The following is a 23,804-nucleotide window of genomic DNA, read 5'->3' as shown; positions in this document are numbered from 1 at the left end:
CAAACTTAACTAATTAACATATTAAGTACAATTTCATTAAGAATTACTAGCTTTAATAACTTAACAATATTTTTTTTAAAAGTAATATATTACATAAAATGTTAATCTGAAAATGTATAAGTAATATTAAAAGGAATAAGAACTTAATCTTACCAAATACATTACTCTAAGCATCTTATTTATTGTTATTTCAACTATTTTGGGTTATTTAGTTTAAAAAAAACTGTAAATATTTTTGTAACCAACTACATAAAAAAAATATCTCTTTAACTATGCAGTGCGATAATTTTTCAAACTTGCGTCTAAACAATTAATGTCCGTACAGTTTAATTTATTGTGCACAATAAAATATGAGTGTACTGTAATATTTACTTTTTAAAAGTTAATTTTTACGTTAAGCTTCTTGCATATCGTAAAATATGTAACTTTTTCTGTTATAGTATAAATAAGTGATTCAATATTTATATACTATTTACGTGAGTTTTGAATAACTTTTTTTTATAAAGTATTTTTAATTATCAGTTTGGCAACAGATTCTTATTCACAAACATTCTCTGCAAAAAGTAAAAACTACTGCTTGGTTAGTTAGTTTTAAGTAAAAATCTTTTTATATAAAAAAGTTTTACTAATAAATTGACTATATTTTCAAATCGCTATGGCAAACATAAATTTGTTAAAAAAAATATTTTACAAACTAATAATTCGTACTATTTCTACAATTTAAACAATTCAATTTATTTTTTGTCATATAAATTTACTTTGTATAGAATATAACTATTGACAAAAAATATGAATTTACATTTGTCATATATTAAACTAGCACACGAAAAGTTCAATAAACTATCATCGGTATAAAGCTAAAATAAAAGTAATCAATCTACAATGAGGAAAGAAACAATAAAAAATTGAACTATTTATTTGAGCACCTTAGCAGCATCTTCGAGGCCGCATTTTGCTAGCGAATTTGCAAGCAGGGTCTTCGATGCTTTCTTGTCGTTCAAATCCTGCCACGTACACAAACACTGGCGTGCCTGAAGTTTGTTGTGATTAAATATTATGGAGGTTTAAAAACTTTATAATTTAATCAATAATTTTTTTTTTAATTATTATTTATAGGAAGCGTTTTTATACGTTTTTTGTGTACTTCTTTTAAATCAAACAGAAACGCAAACTATTTTTTAGGAGTTTATTATAAATTAATACTAAAGGGAAAGGTTTAAGCCTTTTACTTTATTACAAATAAGTTTTAAGTATATCAACAACAATTGCTATAACTTAAATGTTTAAACATTATATATTGTAATCAAAATACTTCTTATACATTGTATTCTATATCACACAAACTTTTTTAATTTAATTACCAAAACAATATTTCACTTGTATAACAATTTAAACCAGGTCTTCAGTTAATTATTAAAATATTATCAAAATATAATCTAAGATTAAATTGAACTTTTATTATAATTTAAAAATTTAAAAGTACACAACATATCATATAATCTTAAAAGCATAAAGTTAATGTTACTATAACTTGCATGTATATTATATAATATGTGCTAATATTAATTACTTTAAATAAATTCAAATGTTGCAACGGACTACTTCTAGTGATATACAGTGAATAATATATACAGTTGATAATACACTTAATAATATAAACAGTTAATACATCAACACCCTTCTTGATATTTTAAAGTGCATAGTTATTCCGCTTTCAAATATAAATGTATAAACATTTATTAGTTCAAATATTTACCAGATTAGATTAAAATAATAATTTGTGAAGCATTATATAAAATTCAATTAAACAAGGTTTGAATTACTTATTTGTTTATTTTCTTAATACGCAAACTGTCGAACCTTGGCAAACAAACGAAAAACGGCTATTGAAGCCTCATGGTCGTTCCTATATTCCGCTACTACTTACTATACACCTTTTGTTTGTTATTTTTAAGTCAGCCCTAAGGTTTAACGAACAAACCAATCTCTCCCTTATGATCAGTTTAGTATATTGATATTATCTTTTTTTTACAACAATTTCAAATTCTCACCCTCATAACGTTGTCGTCGGAATCGCCTTCGATTTCTTTGATGTCCTTCTCGCTCAACTTCAAACTTCCCGCCATTTTCTTCCAGTTTTCCGCCACTTTCGTCGCCACTGAGTCGATCATCTCAGATGGTACCTCATCAGATGGTTCTGAAGAGAAACTATTATTAGTTACACCTACTTCTTTTTTTTTATTGTAAAAAAACATTTTTTCCACACAATTGTCCTGATATTGTTCTGATACTGAGTATTTTATGTATGTCTTTTTATGATAAATCTTTATAATTAATTACATTAATCTTCAACGCACAAAACTTTATAATTTATTTACAATATATTTTACATAACTTATCATAATGTAATCTTTAAATGTGAGGTTAATAATCGAAACTAAAAAATAAATACCAAAAGAAATGAAGAAATAAAGCGAAAAGGATCAAATGGCAATAACATTCTATAATAGGTGGTAGATTAATTTGGCTTCAAACAAAAATAATTTAGCTTTATATATTGAATTATTTGCAGTAAATTAACACAAATTTATTTATATACGCCAATATTGACAAATTAACCATTAGCAGTTGCATCTTCTTTTTTATCATCTTGTGAACTTTCTTCCATTTCTTTGAATTCATCTTCACCATTTCCGTCGTCTGCTAACACATCTGTTTGAAATAAATTTATAATTTTATTTTAACTAACTCAAATTAACTTCTTATTATAACTGAAATGCAGAATTGCATTTACAATAGATAGATTAAAGTGAAACAAAACACAAAAAATGTATATATACTATATTGTTTATAAATAGTGCTCCGAATAAACCTATTCTGTAAAGTGAAAACATTTAAGATGTAATTCAAAAAATGTTTATTTAGAAAAACTTTAAACATGATAAGCAAATATGTTTAAATGTGAAATATGGTCACTCGATTTTAACTCGACGTCTCGCAAGTTAGTTATACTTTGAAGAAGCTTCTGAAAACTTTTCCAGTTTAACTACATGGAACTTTGACTACACATGCACTAGTTTACAAAAAAGCTCTATTAACAAATGTATTTAACATGTCTGTAACATATATTACAATATATATATTGTATATATGCAGCTCTAAAATATTTAATCGTTGATACAATTTAACGGTAAGATACTTCTAATACAAAACTATGTTCCTAAATTTCCACGACTTTTCAATAAACTCACTGTCACAGTCTTTAACCAGGTAGCTGAGCTCTAAATCGTGAAGTACAAAATTAATTATTACAAAACTCTTCCTAATAAGGTTTATCAATAAACTATAAGGTTAATAATTAATACAACATAAAACAATAAATTTAGAGAATATATAAAAACATAATTCAACACGCATACAAAGAATTGTTATGCACAAAATCATACAGCTTCTTCTTTAATTATTTTTAATTTTTTAATTTTAACTTTAAACAAATAAGTTTTCAGTCTTACATTTGAGCACTTCTTTCAAGACATTTGCATTTGTTCTCAAAGTTTGTGTCGAAAGTTAAAAAGCTTGTGAAAAGCGACTTTGAAAGTCTTTATTTTTTCATTTTTTTCAACTATTTTTTAACATTATTTAAGATACCTGCAGTGCTTTCGTTGTTCGTGTCGTTAGCAGAAACGTCCATCGAAGTTTCTTCACTTCTTACTGGCTTCTGTTATAAAAATAAATATACTTTAATACAATCATAGAAAATTAAAATTTGTTAGTTAACTTCAATTGAAATCTATAAACCTTAAATCAAAATGCATTTCTTATATACTCGTAAAAATGAGAACATTTTTTCAATAAGTAAAACAAAACTAGCTACAACTGCTCGTTTTAACAAAAGCTAATTTACTTTATTAGATACATTAAATATTTTTATATTTAGATTTTACGCTTGAAGTAATATTTAAAAGCAACACATCATCTGGTTTAAAGAAGAGCTTAAGATATATTCTACATTAAAACAAAATTTCTAACACCATGTTACAATCCTTAAAACAAGTTTGTTTAATGTTTATTCAGGGTTGCCATTTGTTATTTAAAATACTTTTCCAGGTTTTCTAAAATTCTTCCAGGTTTTCGAAAATTTTTGTTCATTTTTTGTTTATTTTTTATAATAGTTTTTTCGTAATTAATCTAAATTTCATTTACACACATGTAAACTTTGTTTAAAACTCCAGGTTTTTTCAGACTTTAGTGACTTTTGTTAAAAGTTTATGTTACTTTGAGAATTTATTTTTCCAAATTTCTTGAATTCCAAGTTTTTACAAGATTCCCTGTACATTAAAACCTCAATAACATAAATTTAAAATTTAAACTCTTTTTTACACTCAACTGACAGTGAACTCGGAGTCGATCTTGGTGGTGATAATGTTGGCCAAGTACTCGCTCATGGACTTGTGCTGGTTGTTCTGGGGCGGGGGAATGAAAAAGTGCATGCTCTTCTTCGACAGCAACCTCAATCCCTTCCACTGGAACTTCGGGTCGCGTGTCGACCTGTATTAAGTATTGTTTGAAATATGGTTAGCTGTCAAATTTGCACGAGCGTACAAAACTGCACGAGGGCACAAATTTGCACCAAGGGGACAAAATTGTACGAAAGATCACTTTTGCACAAAGACATTTTTTCACGAGCAGAGAATTTTGTTTTGTGTATTTTATAAGGTTTAAAATATATCTAGCTCTTGCAAGCAAAAAAAAAACAATATTTTTCACAACGCAACATAAAACTGTTGTAGAAGTTTTGTTTACAGGAAGCAAGTAAATTATAAATTATAGTAAACTTCCATTATTCTAAGACGAAAGTAATTCTGTAGTCCTAGGCCTATGCTAGGAACTACCTTTAATTAGGGCAAGTTCCCTCTTTAGTCCTAAACGCTTTAAGCGTTTAGCTATTAAGGTTTTTACTGAATTTACCTGACTCATTAGGTTTAACTTAGTAATTGATAAATATGTAATAAACTTAATATATATAACTTATTTAATGAAGTGAGTTTATTGAATAAGTGATGTTAATGTGAAAAGTAGAAAGTAGAACTGATAAAGCAGCTAATATAACAGTAGAATAAAACTGCGAAAATAAACACACAAGTAAACACAAAATTGTACAAATAAAAGTGTTCTTAATAATGTTCTTAAAGTATGTGAATCACAATCTTAAATACAAAAATAGGTATTTCTAAAAATACAGAGTCTTAAATTGTGAGGTGCTTCTCGCAAGGTCTTATGGCTAACTGAGCACAATACAATCATATAAATAAACACAAAGATCTTATAAAATTAAATTCATAAAAAAGTTCTTAAATTTAATCAGTGTCTTAAGTTCTTAAATTTGGTGTGCTCTCTGCACGATCTTATGGCTAACTGAGCACAATACAATAATAATACAAAAAAACATATATAAAGAATAACAGAATAGAGCTGCGCGTAGTGCGCGAGCTAAAGGCTAATGAGCAATTTTTTAACGTTATCTTGAAATAAGTACACATATTCGGCTGACTGTAGCGCCAAGTGGAGGAAAATTATAAAACACAGAAATCGAGAATCGACTAATTTACAATTCATTGTGAAATTATAGTGCTAGAAGACTTGACTCTGTTATTTTTAAACCACTAGCCGTTGAAAAATATATCCTGTATGTTAAGTTAAATTTAAATATATTTAAAACATAACTACAGCTTATTGTGAAACAAAACCAAACTGTTATATGCTTTTCAAACAACAAAAAACACGAAAGTAGTTTCAAACATTTCAAAATAAAATTTATAAGTAGGGCTAAAACTTAAAATCAATGAGAACAATACAACAGCGTTTTATTAATTAAATCAGATTTAAAAAGGTAATAATTTTACTATAAACGAAAACCATGAATATCAAATACTCTCATACTTGTACAGGTCTTCGATACTAGAATTATAAGACTCCACTCCTGTATTTTTGAAACTATAAAATCCGTTGATTTTTTTATCTTGAATTGGGCAAGTTTTTAATCATTTAGTAAGCAGTACCAGCTAATTAAAAATCAAAATAAGCTGTTTATTTTATATCAAAAAATTAAACAATACAAAATACTCTCATACTTGTAAATGAGCTAATTAAAAATCAAAAAAGTTGTGTATTTTACATCAAAAAATTAAATAATCCAAAATTTTTTTATACTTGTACTGATCTTCTATCTGGTTGACTGGGTCCTCCTGATCGTACGCATCTTGGAAGAAGTCCTTCAGGGTGGGCAGGTACACTCGATCATCCGCCTGGCACGCCGCCTTGTTATCCGGACATATGGACCACAGGCGCGTCAGTTCGGCGCTGTTGATGATTAAAAAGTTATCAAAATCGGAATAAGTAAATATCTTAAATAAAAACAATATGTACAGTAATTTTCCTTTATTGTACCAAAATATGTTTCTGTGTGTTAACGAATCAACACACTTCAACTGGGTTGTTAATGGAAAGAATAAAGTTAATATGTTAATGTTATTCTTTCCATTAACAACCCAGTTGAAGTGTGTTGATTCGTTAACACACAGAAACAATGTACTTCACTAGGATCTTTTGTTAGCAAATGATTAAACCCATTTTTTGAACAGATAAGTAAATATCTACTTTATAAATACAGGAAATACAAAACAACTTAATATTGGTAAAGTAACGACTAAATATTACGACACAGCGCGTTAGTTCGGCGGTGTGTTACATAAATACAAGATATTTTGAAATATATGTTATTTATAAATACAGGAAAGACAGACCAGTTTAATGTTGAGGCGGTTTCGGCGCTGTAAATATTTTTAATCATGTTTGTAGTCAATACAGAATAAGTTAATATTCTTTCAACTAATATTATTCGTGTTTAATGCAGAGTAATATAAATAATTGTTTTCTTAAACTAATAATATCTTAACTTTAACACTTGCACTAATATAAAAAAACATGTTAAATTATTTTAAAAAACCACTTTAAAAGTCAAAAACAATTTGTCGTAAACTCCAGTTTTACTTTTGTTTTTAAATAAAACGTACTTTTCGTTCCAAGAATAATATCAATGACTTTTATACATTCTAAACTTTTTCGTGTGATAGCACAGAATATACCTTCCCAATAGATAAACATAGCATTTGCACGAGAAATTTACACCATAAAATAAAAATAGTACACTTTTAACTGAAAAACTTCTTTGATGTGATCATACTTAAAAATTAAAGTTTTTTTTTCTATTGATAATTTATGCAAAAATTTAGAACAAGCTGGAGAGAGGTGGTTTAACAAATTATAACAGAAGACTACCTAATCTGTATTCAAGGTGATTGTCAATGATATTTGCCAGTAAGATTAACTGGTCTAAATTAAAAACCTAACGCACTGTTCTATTAAATGATTTAAAATTTTCATGCAATTTATACAAGATTGTTAGAACAGTCTTGTAATTTGATTTTTGTGACGTCATTAACATTCTCAGATGTACTTTTTGACAAATTTTTTTTTATAAGTTTTACAAACACAACTACAATATTGTATTAGCTAATTTAAACAGTAGAAATTATTTTTAATCATGATACGAATTTATTTTTATAAATTCACAAGTTAAAAAGCATTCACAATCAAAATCCTGGGACTTTAAATACACAGCAAAACAGCTAGTTAAGCCAGGTTTTACAGGCGCATACGAGCCCTGTTCATTCGTAACTTATTTCATGACAAAACATAATATTTCAGTTTCTTATGTTAAAATACGGGTTAAATGTAAGAAATAAACTAAAAACAACTAAAAACACATAAGTTTAAACTAAAAAAAGAATTTTATTTTTTTGCAAAAGTATGCATAAATCAAGACTTACGCTTGACAGCAATAAAAATGACCATGAATAACTGTTGTAAAAAGAACCAAGTTAAAAATAAAATAAAATATTTTTGTTGTCAAAAACAGTTTTAAGTTCTTCCACATAATGTAAAAACACAAACACAACCGTACAAACAAATTGAAACAAACCGAACCTTCCCAACCCCAACGGCCGGTCGTTGACGAAATCGTCGCCTATGGTGCTCCTGCCGCCCGCCAGCTTGCTCTTCTTGCGCGCCGGCTCCCCGCTGCCCTCACTGTCGTCCTTCTGACACGGCTGCTTCGTGAACGACTGGCAGTTCTTGTTCTTCCACGCCACCCAAAACTCCTCCCTCGCCAGCATGTGCTGTGTGAAATTAAACTAGTAGAAATATTTTTATTTTTGCAGAACATTACAAGTGTTTGCTAGTTTTAAGTAGGCATGTTTTGAGAAATTTATGACTAGAGCATACTATGGACTTTTTATAAATTAACGTATTGTTGAATAAGGCTATTCAAGATAAGATAAATACTGTACTTGTCATTTTTAACGAGTACATTTATGAGTTATTATTTATTAAAAGAAGAAAATGATCTAATGAATAATCATCATAAAGAAGACAATACATGAAAATTATTCCGTATTTTTGTTTGGCTTGAAACGTAATTATTAAAACTAAATGGTTTAAGAACCTACTATTTCAAGTTATTTGTATCTAAAATAATGAATTAAAAAATAAAAGCTATCTAGTTTTAACCGATCAAAATGTTTTGAAAACAATAATGAATACACATATTGGGTACTACTTAGTTTAAACGATTAAACAAAATAAATAACAAGTAACAATTATTACAAATGTTCCGAAATAAATCAATGTACAAGTTTTATATTTAAAAAAGTATTTATTAATGAAAATGGACAACAATTCACAAAGTCATCACAGTTAGTTCAAATTCTACACTGAAGACAACAAAAAACAATTTAAAAGTAACAAACTTTAACATATGAAGCGAACTTCTTGCCATCGGGAGGAGTTTCTCCTAACAAATTGTAAATTTTATTTTCACTTTCTCCTATCCATTTTTTCATTGAGTCGGTGAGAACCAATGAGGGCCTGGTATTTATTTGTTATTTTTTGTGAGTAAAACTTTCAATTGATTAATTTTTTTGTGTATACTTTGAAAAATAATCCAAATAACTGATACGGATAATGTTAATATAAAAAATCGAAGTTTTTTATCCATAAAAAAGTTTTGGAGGCTTTCGTGTTTATTTAAAAAAATAATAATAATGTAATAATAGTGAAACTTCAGTGTCTTTAGCACTTTAGTATAATATGTAAATGCTAGTAAAAAAGAACTGCATCTTCATAAACAAGTTCAGTTGTACATAAATTCAGTAGAAGTTATAAAAGATTTAAATAATAATCATTTTGCAGTAATAGCTTACAACAAAACGCATTATTTTTTGTATACAAGTAAATATCAAAAAATAAAATATATAAGTCTTTACCAGTACAATAAATTACCAAAGAGAAAAGTGCAAAAAACAAACTGTTTGAATCTGCTCGTGCCCTGCAGATATCGGAACAATATGAGAAACTGGATGTAGATCTGCCTTCTGAACATGTGGTCGTTCAACTGCAGGTCTGATAAGGTCTTTGAAGTGAGGAATTTTGCGAAGTACGACCTTGAAAAAACAGATAACCTTTGTGTATAAAAAATAACAGAGAGTTAATGGATTATTTCTTTTTTGTTTCATTTTGGTTAAGAGACAAAGTTATAAACACACTACTTAAGCAAGAGTTTACTTTATCAAAATAGGAACTTCTTTATGAAACATATGAACTTTGTCAAAATAAAAAAAATAGGTTAAAATGACAAGTAATTTTTTTGATGATTAAAGTTTTTTAACTTTAAACAAAAATGTATATCACAAAACAATATATCACTTATTATGTTTATGCAATAAAATATTAACAATTCGTTGTTGTATCAACAGGTAGCTTTATCGTAGCTAAAAATAACGAGATTGCTAAAGGTATGAAGATAAGAAAAAAAAAAGTTAATGATGAATTCAAAAAGTAGTTTACAGTAATGTTTCAAAACTGCTTGATTATTTTTGAAACATTTTGTTTAAAATATTTTCAAGCTAATTAAATATAATTGCAAATGTAATTATTAACTTTTCATTTAACTCAAAACTTTAATTTCTATTTACATTTTTTTACTTAACAAATTTTTATCAACTTTTAGTTACTCATAACTTCTAATATTTTCACATACTTTTTCGACTTGTGCTTGTTGTTATGTGAAGCGTTGCTGCTGACTGCTTCTATTTTGTGTGAGGTCAATACTCTCAAAACTTCGTCTGAATTCTATTGAAAATTCCATGAATAAGTCATTAATATTTAGACACTCCTTAATGGGGTACATAACTATTTTTCCAATTAAATTTGTTGACTTAAGGAAAAAAATTATGATTTTATTAACTTAAGCCTTTAAATTTTAAGGATCTCTTACGTAATTTTGACTTTGACTGAAAAAGTTCATGAGTCGAAATTTTTAGAATGTTTAAAGATACTTGTTATAACTTATCATACAACTTTGATCTAAAAAACGTCATAATCTGTCGAGGTACAAAACTTAATTCAAAATCAACAAAAGTTGAACCTGTGTGAAATTTTTCCACGTTTCAGCATTGTAACACTGAGCCGGTTGCCTGAATATGTCCTGCAGGCTCCATATGCACTCGTACAATTTGTGGTCTATTATGCTGTTTAATTATTATTAATCTTAATCATATTTTAATAATATTGATTCAACTTTTAATAGTATCAGATTTTAATTATTTAACAATTTAAATACGAATTCAATAAGAAACACATTCTTAGTTTAAAATTTATTCGCATGACGACGTTTCGACTTTCCATTAGTCATTATCAACAAAATATTGTGCAAAATAACTAAAAATTAGTGAAAAACAACTAAGTATACAAAATTTTAAGTAATGCAGTATATAAACATATATAAATTAAGATTATAAACTATTATAAAATAAAATGGTAAATAAATACTTACAAATTTTTAAACGAATATATATCAAACTAATCAAAAATTCTTAGTGTATGGGTAATACCCGGTTTAGTTAATTGTTTATTTAAAATTGGATTATATCGTTTAATTAGTAGAGCTTCACTTATCAGGGTCTCAAACTTATTTCTACATTCTTTCAAAATTCCAAAATTATTAACAGTTAATTTTTCATTTTTACAAACATTACAATTGCTAATGTGGTCAGATACAGCTGTTTTGCCTTTTAAATGTTCTTTAATTTTCTCTACTAATGGTCATGAAGTGAATCCAATATACTGGATACTCTTATCATAAGAGCATTTATACTCATAGACCACGTTAGATTTTAATTCATGGGGTGTCTTATCTTTATTACTGAAGTAATTGCTTACTTTTGTTGTGGTAAAACTTACTTTGAAGTCTTAAGAATGTAGAAGTAAATTTGAGACCCTGATAAGTGAAGCTCTACTAATTAAACGATATAATCTAATTTTAAATAAACAATTAACTAAACCGGGTATTACCCATACACTAAGAATTTTTGATTGGTTTGATATATATTAGTTTAAAAATTTGTAAGTATTTATTTACCATTTTATTTTATAGTAGTTTATAATCCTAATTTATATATGTATATATACTGTATTACTTAAAATTTTGTATACTTAGTTGTTTATCACTAATTTTTAGTTATTTTGCACAGTATTTTGTTGATAATGACTAATGGAAAGTCGAAACGTCGTCATGCGAATAAATTTTAAACTTAGAATGTGTTTCTTATTGAATTGGTATTTAAAAACTCCAGTATCCCCACCTGTTTTTTATTTAACAATTAACGTAACTTTTCAGTGTGTAGTTTATTACAGTATTTTTATTTGATGTTACTCTTTAACTATATTTATCAAAGTTTTAACCAAACATGCAACCTATCTAATATTATTTAAACAGAAACTTGTCTTTTCAACTCATTCAGTTAAATTTATGCTTTGGTAAAAAAAAAATTAAATAATTTTTGGGGTTACTTTAAAAATTTAACACTTCTTTTGTTTATATTTAATTATATACATATATTTAAAATAAATGAAATAATGCTCTTAAAACAAAATTTGTAATTTTGTAAATCCTAATACGAAAAACTTCAATATACACGAGCATAATCAAAAATATAACAAAGCACTATTTAGTAACGAACAACCACTTGAAATAAATGTATATATATCAATTAATTATTCTTGTAAAGCTACATTTTAAAAACATTAACTATCCAATAAAGTTACACTTGAAACCACAATACGTTCTACTATTTAAGCAGATCATTAAAAACTATGTTAAAAAACATAGAACAAAACAAAAAAAACTATTTAAATATTAAGTACAACATATAAGTTTCACTTAATGAATAAAATATTCATCAACTTCAATTTTTGGTTTAAAAGTATAATTTTGGTTTAATGCTGAGCGTTTTTTATGTTGCACAACCAAACAGTAATATACTGAAAACACCACTCTCATTTTACCATTCAATTTTTCATTTTTTATAGTAAATCAAACAACCTAGAATTAAGTTGGTCATCAACATCCATATTTTCATCATCATTTGTTGATTTTTCATCATTTTTCTCATACTCCGTTTTGTTGTCAGTGTTGAACTGGCTGAACTGTTTTTTTATTATGCAAGTTCTTATTAATTTGTTTCAAATTATTTATTTATTGTGTTAATACTTTTGGATTACAGAAAATATAAAGGTGTTGTCTGGTTCTGTTTTAAAACGTTGTTAAAACTACAACTTTTTAAAGTTTTGATAAGAAAATGTTATATTGCTATAATAACTAAGTCAATTACTAGAAATAAACATTTATGCACTGCAAAACTTCTTTGAAAATTCAAACTAAAAGATATATTATAATTAATAACTGAATTTAGTTATGATTTAACTTAGGAAATATGTGCACTGAAAAAAGTACGTTCACAGTATTATGCCTACAAAATCTTACTGTGCCTATACTTTTGTACGGAAAACCTTTAAATGGTCTATGGGTAACTTTTTTAACCAAGTTATTAATGAACATGCTGCTAACTATTAACAACAATAAAAAAAAATTTATTTGAATTTAATTTAATTTATGCTTGTTAACTTGAAAAAATTTTGTCATTATTCTAATTTTTGTGCACAGCTCAATTAACACTTTAAGCATTGTTTTAAGAAACTAACATTACAATAGCAGTACCATATTTAAACAAACAAACATTTCAATAACTGGTGCAAAGACAAACTCAATTAAAATACAAACAGCACAATTGTTAATTACAAACTACAAACCAGGTTAAGTGCGGATTTTTCGTCCAAGGGAAACAGACATGCGAGGAACAGTTGTATTCTTCCGCAGAACACAGTGTTTCTTGATTGCGACAATCTCCTCAACAAGTCATTACACATTCGCAACAAGGAGTTCTTACCTGAATTATTAAGTATTTGTTTATACTTATATATATTAATAAATATTAAGTAATAATTAATATATGCATTACTTTATATTTAAATTCAATGAAAAATTAAGAAATTGGTTGTTGCACAAACGCAACAAAAGATTTTTACCTGGTGGATAAAATAAAAAAAATGATGATTCTATTTAACTTATGTATTACTTCATACAGGGTTGCCAAATCTTTTTGGCAAATTTTCTCCAGGTTTTCAAAATTTCTTCCAGGTTTTTAAAAGTACACATTTTTTGGTGTATTTTTAGTTTAAAGTTAAGTTTAAGGTATGAAACTGTGTCAAATGGTATAAAAACATAGAAAAGATACTGTAAAGCTATTTTAATTCTGGTTTTTAATAAAAAAAATTTGATAATGACAAAAAAATGTTATATTTATGATAGATTTTTTGTGTCAAATCTACTACTTACAGGGTTGCCACTCGTTTTTTCAAAAAAAATTCCAGATTTTCGAAATTTCATCCACGTTTTTAAAGTACACATTTTTGGGTTTATTTTTAGTTAAAAGTTAAGTTAAAGGTAAGAAACTGTGTTAAATAGTATAAAAAATTGAAAGGATACTGTAAAGCTACTTTTAATATGTTTCTTAATAAAAACATTTTTGGTGCTGACGAAAATTTTATATTTATATGATAGATTTTTTGAGTCCATTTGAAATTTTACTACTGAACATGTGAAAATTGATAAAATTCGTGGGTTTTCCAGGTTTTTCCAGGTATTTTTTTGCCTAAATTATCAAATTCAAGGTTTTTTCAGGATTCCAGGTAAAGTAGCAACCCTGTACTTAACATGTTAAACTTGTTAAAAAGTCCAGGTTTTTTTATTCAAAATCCAGGTTTTTTCAATTTTTTAGCCTAAATTGTCAAACTCCAGGTTATTCCAGTTTTTTTGGCAACCTTGTTCATATTAAGTGCCAATGAAAAGTTAACAAACTTTTTATTTTAAAAACCTTTTTTCAGAACATTTTAACTTCCTAATAAACGTTTACTTCTATAATTTATTTTTATTTTACTTAAAAAATTTTAAGAAATATTCAAACAAAAATTATAAGTTCAGTTTGTAATTCATGTACAAAGAAAAACATTTATAGGCAAGACAACTTTGAAACTTTCAAAATAGTAACTAAAACAACAAACAAATAAAAACCTGCTGCGTAGAAGGCGGGGACTTTCCACACAGACACTTTGCTTTCAATATACGAGAATATCTTGTCGCAATCTTCTAATGTCATGTAGTCCAACACATCAGCGAGTATTATGAATGGCGTGCTCATAGTGCAGTGACCTGGTTGTATTACAATATGATTATTTTATAAACTTTACTTTTTTGGTGTTCTTTGTTTATCAGTAATATAATTTAGTAAAGAGGAAGATGAAAATTTGAAAATAAGTAGTACACAAATCTATTTCTCATCGTAGAGAGACTTGATAAAATTCAAGTATGTATATTTTAACTAAATGTTCATTATAAAAACATTCAATGAGAGTTTATTACTACACTACAGTATTTCACCGGTTACAAACTTACCACGTATTCATATTAACTTAATTTGATTTTTTATTTAACATAATTTTCCTAAGGATTTGTTAATTATCAGTTGTTTAAAATAAAAAAAATTACACTGCAAAACGTGTGGCACACAATTTATTTTGGTTTTTGTGTGTTTGCTGATATTTTATTGTAAAACTATACATATCATATTTTTTTAAATTCGGTTATAGAACAACATTTCACTCTATTAGAGACCTTTAGTTTATACTAGGATTGCCACAGATCAAGCTGAAAAAATTTATTGACTTTTCCTGACTTTTTGATCTAATCTTTAATTGAAACCGATTAATAAATACACAAACAAAGACTTGAAATTGTGTATAGTTTTCAATATTAATTTTATACAGGATACAATAACAGTTATTCTGCTAGATTCAATCATATAACTTCCATTGCACCATCTAAAGTATCTGTGTATGATTGATTTATATGCAATAAACAGCCTTATAAGCAAAATACAGGGTTGTCACAGATCAAGCTGAGAAAAATTTTCTGACTTTTCCTGACTTTTTACTAAAATTTTCCTGACTTTTCTAAATCAAACCCCTAATTTAAACTTATTTTAAAAAACATAATCAAACGTTAAAAACTATGTTAAGCTTTCAATTTTATTTTTATTCAGGTTAAAACAACATTTTTTTGCCGAATTCAATTATCTAACTTCCATTAAATCACTTGAACGATATGTGTATGATTGATGCAATAAACAGCTCAATCGGCAAAATGCTTGTGTTTTCTAACTTATAAACACAACTTGTCAGAAAAAAGAAACGATATTTTAGCATTTCCTAACATAAATTTATCTAAATAAATGAAGAGACATATAAGGAACTTTTACAATTAAAATCTTAAAACGATAAAGAGCTTTTACAACTAAAGCCTTAAAACAATAACGAACTTAATCCACCACAGTCTTTTATTTTTGTACTAAATTTTATATTCTCCGTTTCTTTATTAGCCCTTTAACCTTGTCATCTAATGAAGGCATGGTTTCCTTCACCTGGTCTGCACACCTCTTAATTTTCTTGGCAGTTAAAAACATTCACCTCACTTCATTTAAATTGTTCTTATCTGCTGCCCCTACACCAGGGGTCGGCAGGCAGTTGGTGGTCGCGGGCCAATTTTCAAGTTTACAAAGTCTTCGCGGGCCGCAGTTTTAGTTTTAGTGACATTTGAATAATCTTTTAGTTTTAGTCACACTAGAGAAAAGTTTTACTTTTATTCACCTTATCATTTTAAATGATTTTTAGCTATACATAGAATGACTATTTAAATTAAATAAAATTAGAATGAAATTTACATTGACTAATATACAAAAGTGTTAATAAACTATGTGCTTTCATAAGCACTTAACAAGTTAAATTTAATACTTTTGTAATTTTACATACAATTTAACTCTCTATAACAGGGGTCGGCAGGCAGTTGGTGGTCGCGGGCCAATTTTCAAGTTTACAAAGTCTTCGCGGGCCGCAGTTTTAGTTTTAGTGACATTTGAATAATCTTTTAGTTTTAGTCACACTAGAGAAAAGTTTTACTTTTATTCACCTTATCATTTTAAATGATTTTTAGCTATACATAGAATGACTATTTAAATTAAATAAAATTAGAATGAAATTTACATTGACTAATATACAAAAGTGTTAATAAACTATGTGCTTTCATAAGCACTTAACAAGTTAAATTTAATACTTTTGTAATTTTACATACAATTTAACTCTCTATAAAAACCAAACTTTAAAGACAATTTATTAGTTACTTTTATATATTTGTTATATTATCAACCCCTTTTTTCATATTTCTAAGAATATTAACTTCAAAAAAAAGTTTTTACGTATAAATAGTTTACATTCATTAAAAAAATTATTAAATACTTAATTTAATAAAACTAATACCTGTTTGTATTAAAGAAAGCTAAAACAAATTCTTTAACATAATTAATTCTCGAATACTTAAATAAAATGTCTGAATTGTATCAAACCAACCTAAGTTTATTAAAAGTGTAAAAAGCTAGTAAATCGTTGTAAACCAAGCTTAAGTACCTAGTAAAAATATCATCATCATTAAAAAGTACACAAAGTGTAAAAAAACAAGGAAAAACTAAAATTAGTAAACTACACTACAGTCATAAAAACTATTCTTGGAATTCTACGATTTCTTTAACGTGTTTGAAATAAAAGTTTCACACACATCTGAGTTTTCAAGCTTTTAAAATAGCCTGGTTGTGTAGCAACCCAGTTAAAACAAAGTTCACAACATAAAGAAATAACGAAACTTATTAACAGTAAACAAATTACATGCCAAAAAAATATAAGTCAGCTGTAATGGACATTTAACTTTCTTAAACATTTTTAAGAAAAGTATAAAACTTTATTGAGTCATTAGCGAAGGGAAAAACTTATTTTTTATTAAGCATTACAGCAATTCTTAATCTGCAATAAGAATATTGCATTAAAAAATATTAGTTGTAAAATAAAAGACGAGCAACAAAAATAAAAAATAAAACGTTAGTTAGGAGTTATTGCGAGAAACGATAAAAAAACAAATCACCAAAGTCAGTTCCAACAAAGCACATGATTATGTTCAGTAACTACAGAATTATCAGAAAAAAGTTGTTAAGGCAAGTTATAAAATAGCAAAATTTATTACTAAAAATGAGATACCGTTTATAATTAAAAACTTTTTTAAAGAATTTTTGTTGGCAGTAATGAAAAACTTTTGTTTATTTCTTTAATAACAACAAAAAGTCCTATTTAGGAAATGCATTAAGGTTATAAAGTCGCATAGATCAAATTATGACTTTAATCAATATGTTAACATAAGAGCACTGATAGAAAAACTATTGCTCATCTGAGATTTTTTATTAGAGATGTTTTTTTAACTTTGACATTTTAGTATAACTTCTTGGTTTAGTTCAAACACGAAGCACAACAATCGGTGAAATTTTACAAGTAAAGGTGCAATGCACCAAAATTTTTTAGAAGTACAATTCCTTCTTTTATTTTTAGTATAAAGTTTAATTAAAGTTTAAAAAGTGTCTTATAAAGTATATCAATATTAAAAAACACTGTTAAGCTACTTTAATATATTTTTTTTTAAATAAATGTTTATTTGCTAAATTTTTGTGTATAATCGAAATTTCACTACTTTACATGTAAAAATTGTTTGAAACTCCAGGCTTTTTCAAAAATTCTCAAATTTAAGTTTTTTTCCAAAATTTTTAAGCATAAATTTTCAAGTTCAAAGCTTTTCCGAGATTCATGTTTTTTGGTAACACTGATTGTTCACAGTAAAATAAATGTTTGAATTATATCAGCTGCAAGTCTTAAAATTTAACATATATTATATCTGAAACTAACACTTTGGTTTGAGCAAAACTCACATCATAAGTTTAATTTGCCACTCTTTCGAGCAAAAAAGCCAGCCTGAATTAACAAAAACATTCCTGATATTTTTGTATACAAAAAACAATTCTAGCCAAAAACTTACAAAATGACTTAATTGGCCTGAGATTTGAAGTCTTCAAATAGTTATAGTCTGAGTGTGTGTCAATGTTTTTAAACCATCCCTAAGTCTAGTTTATATTAAATAGGTAGCTCCAAAAACAGGCAAATGTGTGTATTAATATGCAAAGCATAAAAGTTAACTTAGTTTGACAAAATCAATTTTTGAAAAATGAAAATGTATACCTAACAAAAACTATATTAGTTTATGTCATATATATTGTTTTAAATGTGTGTGTACAAATTTAGATATTAAATATAGAAAAATTAAACTTAGAAAATTATGCATAAACTAAACTTAAACTAACTAAAGTATTTTATAAAAAGTGGTTGAAAATATGAGCATCTTTTTTAAGTTGGTGTGCATATAAATTACTTTAAGTGCAAAGAAAACTTCTAAAAAATTAAAATGTGTTAAAACAAAACTTAAATAAATCTTTTTTTCTTATTACTATATTATTTTAAATGTTTTTACACTAAAACATAGCATTTACAAATAAAAATATATAAAAGAAACATAGGTATAAAAAATATTGAAAAGAATATCTAAGCTATAAAGAAATGACACTTTAGTTAATTACTGTGCATTGCTTTTGTACAAAATGGAAAACATTTGCATTTAGTTTATTTAATAAATAGGTATAATATAACTAACTTATTAAATTCAAGCACTCTTTACACACTTTTTTAGATAATTACTTTCTGTTGTAAAATAGAAGTTATTATGAAACTCAGAAAAATATCCTGTTAGAATGCTAATCTGTCTTTTTCACATTTTTAAACTAAAGCAGTAACTTCTTCTAATTATTTTTAAATGTTATACAGAGACTTAAAACCAAACTAATCAAATTAAATTGAATAACCGAAAAAAACTTTACTTGAAATATGTTTTTGCTCAGCGGACCACTTTTACATGCTCGCGGGCCACAAAATTTTCTTTCGCGGGCCGCATTCCATTCAAAAAAATAACGTGCTCGCGGGCCGCAGATTTACCCTTCGCGGGCCGCAATTGGCCCGCGGGCCGCAGTTTGCCGACCCCTGCCCTACACTTATCGAAGAAATCATTTCTCTAATTCTATCCACAGTTTGTGAGCTTTATTTCTTTTATTTTCGCACTCACTTTATTAATTTTTACCAGATAAAGGCATTTGAAATAAAGTAGTTATGTAATTTTCTAAGAAAATTTTGCAATTTTAGTCTGACTTTAAGGGATTTTTAATTACTTTTTTACCATTTGAAAATAAAGAATTTTGAAAATTTGAACAAACAAAATCTGACTTTTTCTGACTTTTGTAATTTTTTTTAGTTTTTCCTGACTTTCCTGACCTTGTGGCAACCCTGAAAATAATTGTATCTTTACCACATAATTAACACACACATGAGATCATACAACATTGTAATTTATTCCAATAATTCAATAAGACCCTGAAAAAAATAGAATTACAAAAGCAAATATATTTTTAAAATTAACATTAGCAAAATGCAGTTTATAGTGATGAAAAATTTTTTTATTAAGGGTATGTTTATGCCAAATTTCCTGAATAATACTGACATTTTCAAAAATAAATTTCCTGACTTTTATCATTTTTACTCATTTTTCCTGAATTTTCCTAATTTTTCTGACTTTGTGGAAACCCTGTTATAAAGTATTTGTATAAATCACTTTAAAATAATTACTGTACTTGTATATTTAATAAATAGTTGATATTTTTATTTTGAATGAATAAAAGTCTATTTTGACACAATAGTGAAACTTTTAGGAATACATCTTAAAAAATTAAAACTTTTATGTAGTAATATAAAAATATTAATTCAAATAAAAAATTTGCATATTATTTTAACTACCAAAAGTTTGTATTTAAGTCTTGAGTCTAGCAGACGTTAACTAAATAAAAGTATTTAGACAAAACTTTATAAAAAAACAACTATAGAGACCAATATTTAGTATTAATTGTTTAAGAAAGAAAAAAACAAATATGATCAAGAAAAAATTGTACTGGAAATCGTTTTAAAAACAAGCTTATAACAAAAAGCAAATTCATAATAAAATTATTGCTAAACCAATCTATTGACTATTTATATTAAGTTGTCAAACAATTTTCAACTTAATTTTACATGTAACTTTTGACACATAAAGGTAAGTAAAAATTGATAAAACAGTACAAAAGTGATTTTTAGAAATTTCACAACTAAGTAAAAAACTTTTGGCTTAAAATACTTGTTAGAAATTGGATAAAAAACCTAATAACTAGAGTGTGATATTTCTTACTTTAAAATATATTTTAGAGAAAGTTATTTTGAATTCTAGTCTAAACCAAAGAATATATGTTAAAAATTGGTTTTTAAAATACACTAAATTTTCACCTATAACTCTTTATATTGAAAAGTATAATTTTTAAAGAAGTTTTAAACAAGTGAAATATAAAACAAACAGAGACATGAGAATTGTTAATTTAGACATGAGAATGAAAATTATTTTACAGTTTTTATTATTTAATACACAGTAATAAAAATTAAACAAAATGAAATTTACAACAAATAACCAAAAAATTATTTAAAAAGCTTACATTATCAATATTGAATTTATATACAAAAATGATATTTTCTTTTTTTAACATAAAGTGATGATTTTCTTTATTAAACACAAGTAAAAGTATTATATTTGTTTTCATATAAAACAAAAATAATTTCAATTTGTAGTTTTATCAACTTAATTTTAAAAACACTATTTCAGGCTGAAAATTGATCCTATAATGATAGCTTTAAAGTATTTAAACAAAAAATATTATAGCATCTTTAATTCCAGCCAAAACCTTAAATTTTGTACTGTGTGATTTGTTTTTGTATCAAAAATTAATAAACATCAAAACACATCGAAAAAAAATCAATAACTTCCAGTGATAAGCTAAAAGTAAAAAAAATCATACAGCAACTATTGTAAAATATTTTATTTTTTAAACTCTTTTTCACAAAACATTAAATCTAATTTTAATAAAAATTCAGAATTTAAAAGACCTCACAAGTTATAAGGTTAAAAGTAATTTAATAAACTAATGAAATAATTTTAGTTTTAAGTCAAAACTTTAAAACAGTGAAATTATATGGTCTTTTTTTACTAAAGATTTTATAAAGCAAATCATAAAAATTTAATAAAAAATAGATTAATAAACATTCTAAAATATCAATCAGCATCTGTTTTTCAACTACTTAACTAACCTTTCCTGAAGATTTTTGTTTATAAAACCGAAGATTAGTCCCTGGTAAAACTAAAAATATTAACAAGTCCAAAACAAACCTTTCTTGGCCATGAAAATGCAGACGCTGACAATGCTGAGCACGTCATCAACCGCGCCTTCGCCCTGGTCCACCAGCAACCTGGACAGATCCTTGAACACCTGGTCCATCACCGTCTTCTTCTCGCTGTCCATGCCAGTGTACGTTTTGAAGAAGTTGGCTAATACTTGCAGGTCAGCATCCTTCTTGTGGCTGTCCACCTTGCTCTGTTTTTGTAAAAGTCAACTGATTAAAAATGTATTTTGTTAAAAAAAGCAGAGAGTTCATTTTTCACTGTTTTGAGCAACAAAGTTGAAGTTTTATTTATTGCTTGTTTTGGTTTCATGAATGTAGAAACTATGTTATAGCTTTAATTTGATATGTTTTACATTGTTAAAAAACCTAACTAAAGTTTAACAACTTAAAAACTAAATAAGAGTATTATTTAAACAGTATACTATTTTGGTATGTGATCGAGCATGTCTTTGTTTCATTTAGAATAATATAATACTTTTAATTTATAAAATTAAACAATTTATATAATTTATGATAATAAGTTTCGAATAAAATAAAGGATATAAAAATACAGTTAAATAAAAACTTTATTCAAGTCTTAAAAAAGCATTGAATTTATAGTTTCCAAATTTTAACTTAGCAAAATAAAAATCACAACTTAACTTTAACAACACTTTGCATAGGATGTCATGTAGTTATTCTAAATAATCTGCTAAATTTATAACAACTTTAATAACCAGTAGATTAAAAGCTACAACAGTATAAAAAAATTATATTACAAACTATCAAACTCACTCGAAATTCTTGTCTTGCAGTCTCAAAGACAAATGCAGCTGCCATTTTTAATTTTAATACTTGCTGTGACATAAAAGTTTCATAAGTATACTTGAAAATTTTTATGTAAAAGAACTCAACCGAAATGGCCATAATACAAATATTTCATTTAAGATAAATTTATTTTAATGAAAGTAAGGTACCTTTCATACTGATTTATCTTGTTTTGAAGGTTATAATCTAGCTACCAGTTGCTCTTAATAGTATTTTCAATTTTGAAATAGCTTTTAATAAACAATTAAACAAGTTCAGAAAATTTTAAAGGTTCATTATTAAAGGATTAAACTAAAAATACAGAAAAATAAAATTAAAATATGTTTTATTTGACAACTGTAAGTAATTGTTTTTCAACTTTCTGAGTTTGTTTTAATACAATAAAGAATAGTTATCTGAGATTTATTATATATTTAAGCAAAGATATAAAGTTTATCAGTATATTAATAAGAAGTTTTGTTTATCCAGTATTCAAAATTGATCTAATATAATAGTATTATTCATATTTCGTAAATGAGTACACAGTGTGTAATTAAAGCTTTTAAATAATATTAAGAGTTTTTTTGTTAAAAAGGTGTTTTGACTCTTCCATCAGTATTAGTTCATTGTAAAAGCATCAAACTGAAGTACACATAGGCTATTATTAGATAAGCTAACTAAATAATAATTTGAATTTTAAAAAATTTATATTTGTAAAATATACAAAAAATTGTAAAATAAATTAAGAAAAATATTGAATAGATTGTTTAAAGTAAATTTTGTTTTAAAAATTATCTGAATTGCCAACAGTCTTAAAAAACTTTTAATGGAAAACTTCCAACAAAATTTAAAATAAATTATACAAATTCTAAATGTTTAAAATTACATTAAGTACAAAGACATTTTTATATAACAAAAGTTATTCTATTTGGTAAAGATAACGTGTGTCTTTTTTTATTTGATGATTAAGCTATAGTTCATTTTGATTTCACAAAAACTCAAACAATCTTCAAGTAGATTCATACCAATTTTGAACTTATCAAAAATAAAAAGTTTAACAGCAAAACAATTTCCCAAATATACTGTACGCTTTTATATAAAATTATAACTTAACTACTGTCTTATTCAAAATCTAGCATTTTCACCCTTACCTCTAACCAAACTAACTCTAAAACCAGTAAATCATAGATTAAGGGGGTAGTTCATTTCTAACTAGT

The 23,804-nt window shown here is 26.2% G+C and overlaps 1 protein-coding gene across 2 annotated transcripts; it reads right to left on the bottom strand.

Moving 5' to 3' along the window:
- Positions 1-725: 725 nt before the first annotated feature.
- LOC145849120 (THO complex subunit 1-like) lies at positions 726-22,653 on the bottom strand. 2 transcript variants are annotated; one of them, XM_082954213.1, is made up of 17 exons: positions 22,576-22,653; positions 21,788-21,992; positions 14,588-14,725; positions 13,267-13,403; positions 12,500-12,603; positions 10,544-10,646; positions 10,157-10,248; positions 9,426-9,560; positions 8,868-8,985; positions 8,047-8,237; positions 6,211-6,360; positions 4,392-4,548; positions 3,649-3,718; positions 3,252-3,281; positions 2,620-2,712; positions 2,052-2,197; positions 726-1,031 (listed from the first exon to the last, which is right to left on the bottom strand). In XM_082954213.1, the coding sequence occupies exons 1-17, from the start codon at positions 22,645-22,647 to the stop codon at positions 915-917; spliced, it is 2,058 nt and encodes a 685-aa protein (XP_082810339.1). In that variant the 5' UTR covers positions 22,648-22,653; the 3' UTR covers positions 726-914. The 2 variants fall into 2 exon arrangements, with proteins under 2 accessions (XP_082810339.1, XP_082810340.1); XM_082954214.1 differs by lacking the exon at positions 3,252-3,281.
- Positions 22,654-23,804: the final 1,151 nt, after the last annotated feature.

This window comes from Thalia democratica, chromosome 1, assembly GCF_965202585.1.
Source record: "Thalia democratica chromosome 1, ktThaDemo2.hap1.1, whole genome shotgun sequence".
NCBI classification, from domain to species: domain Eukaryota; kingdom Metazoa; phylum Chordata; class Thaliacea; order Salpida; family Salpidae; genus Thalia; species Thalia democratica.
The sequence above is the reverse complement of the archived record's forward strand: the minus strand, read 5'-3'. Positions and strand labels throughout refer to the sequence as shown.

What these genes read in the sequence shown, in the direction of transcription:
- LOC145849120 (XM_082954213.1), bottom strand. Translation starts at nt 22,647, where the DNA reads ATGTCACAGCAAGTATTAAAATTAAAAATGGCAGCTGCATTTGTCTTT. An exon ending in AGTTCGCTTCATATGTTAAA is followed by an intron (nt 8,238 to 8,867) that starts GTTTGTTACTTT and finishes AATTTCACACAG; the next exon opens with CACATGCTGGCGAGGGAGGA. An exon ending in AGAAGATGCAACTGCTAATG is followed by an intron (nt 2,198 to 2,619) that starts GTTAATTTGTCA and finishes GTTTCTCTTCAG; the next exon opens with AACCATCTGATGAGGTACCA.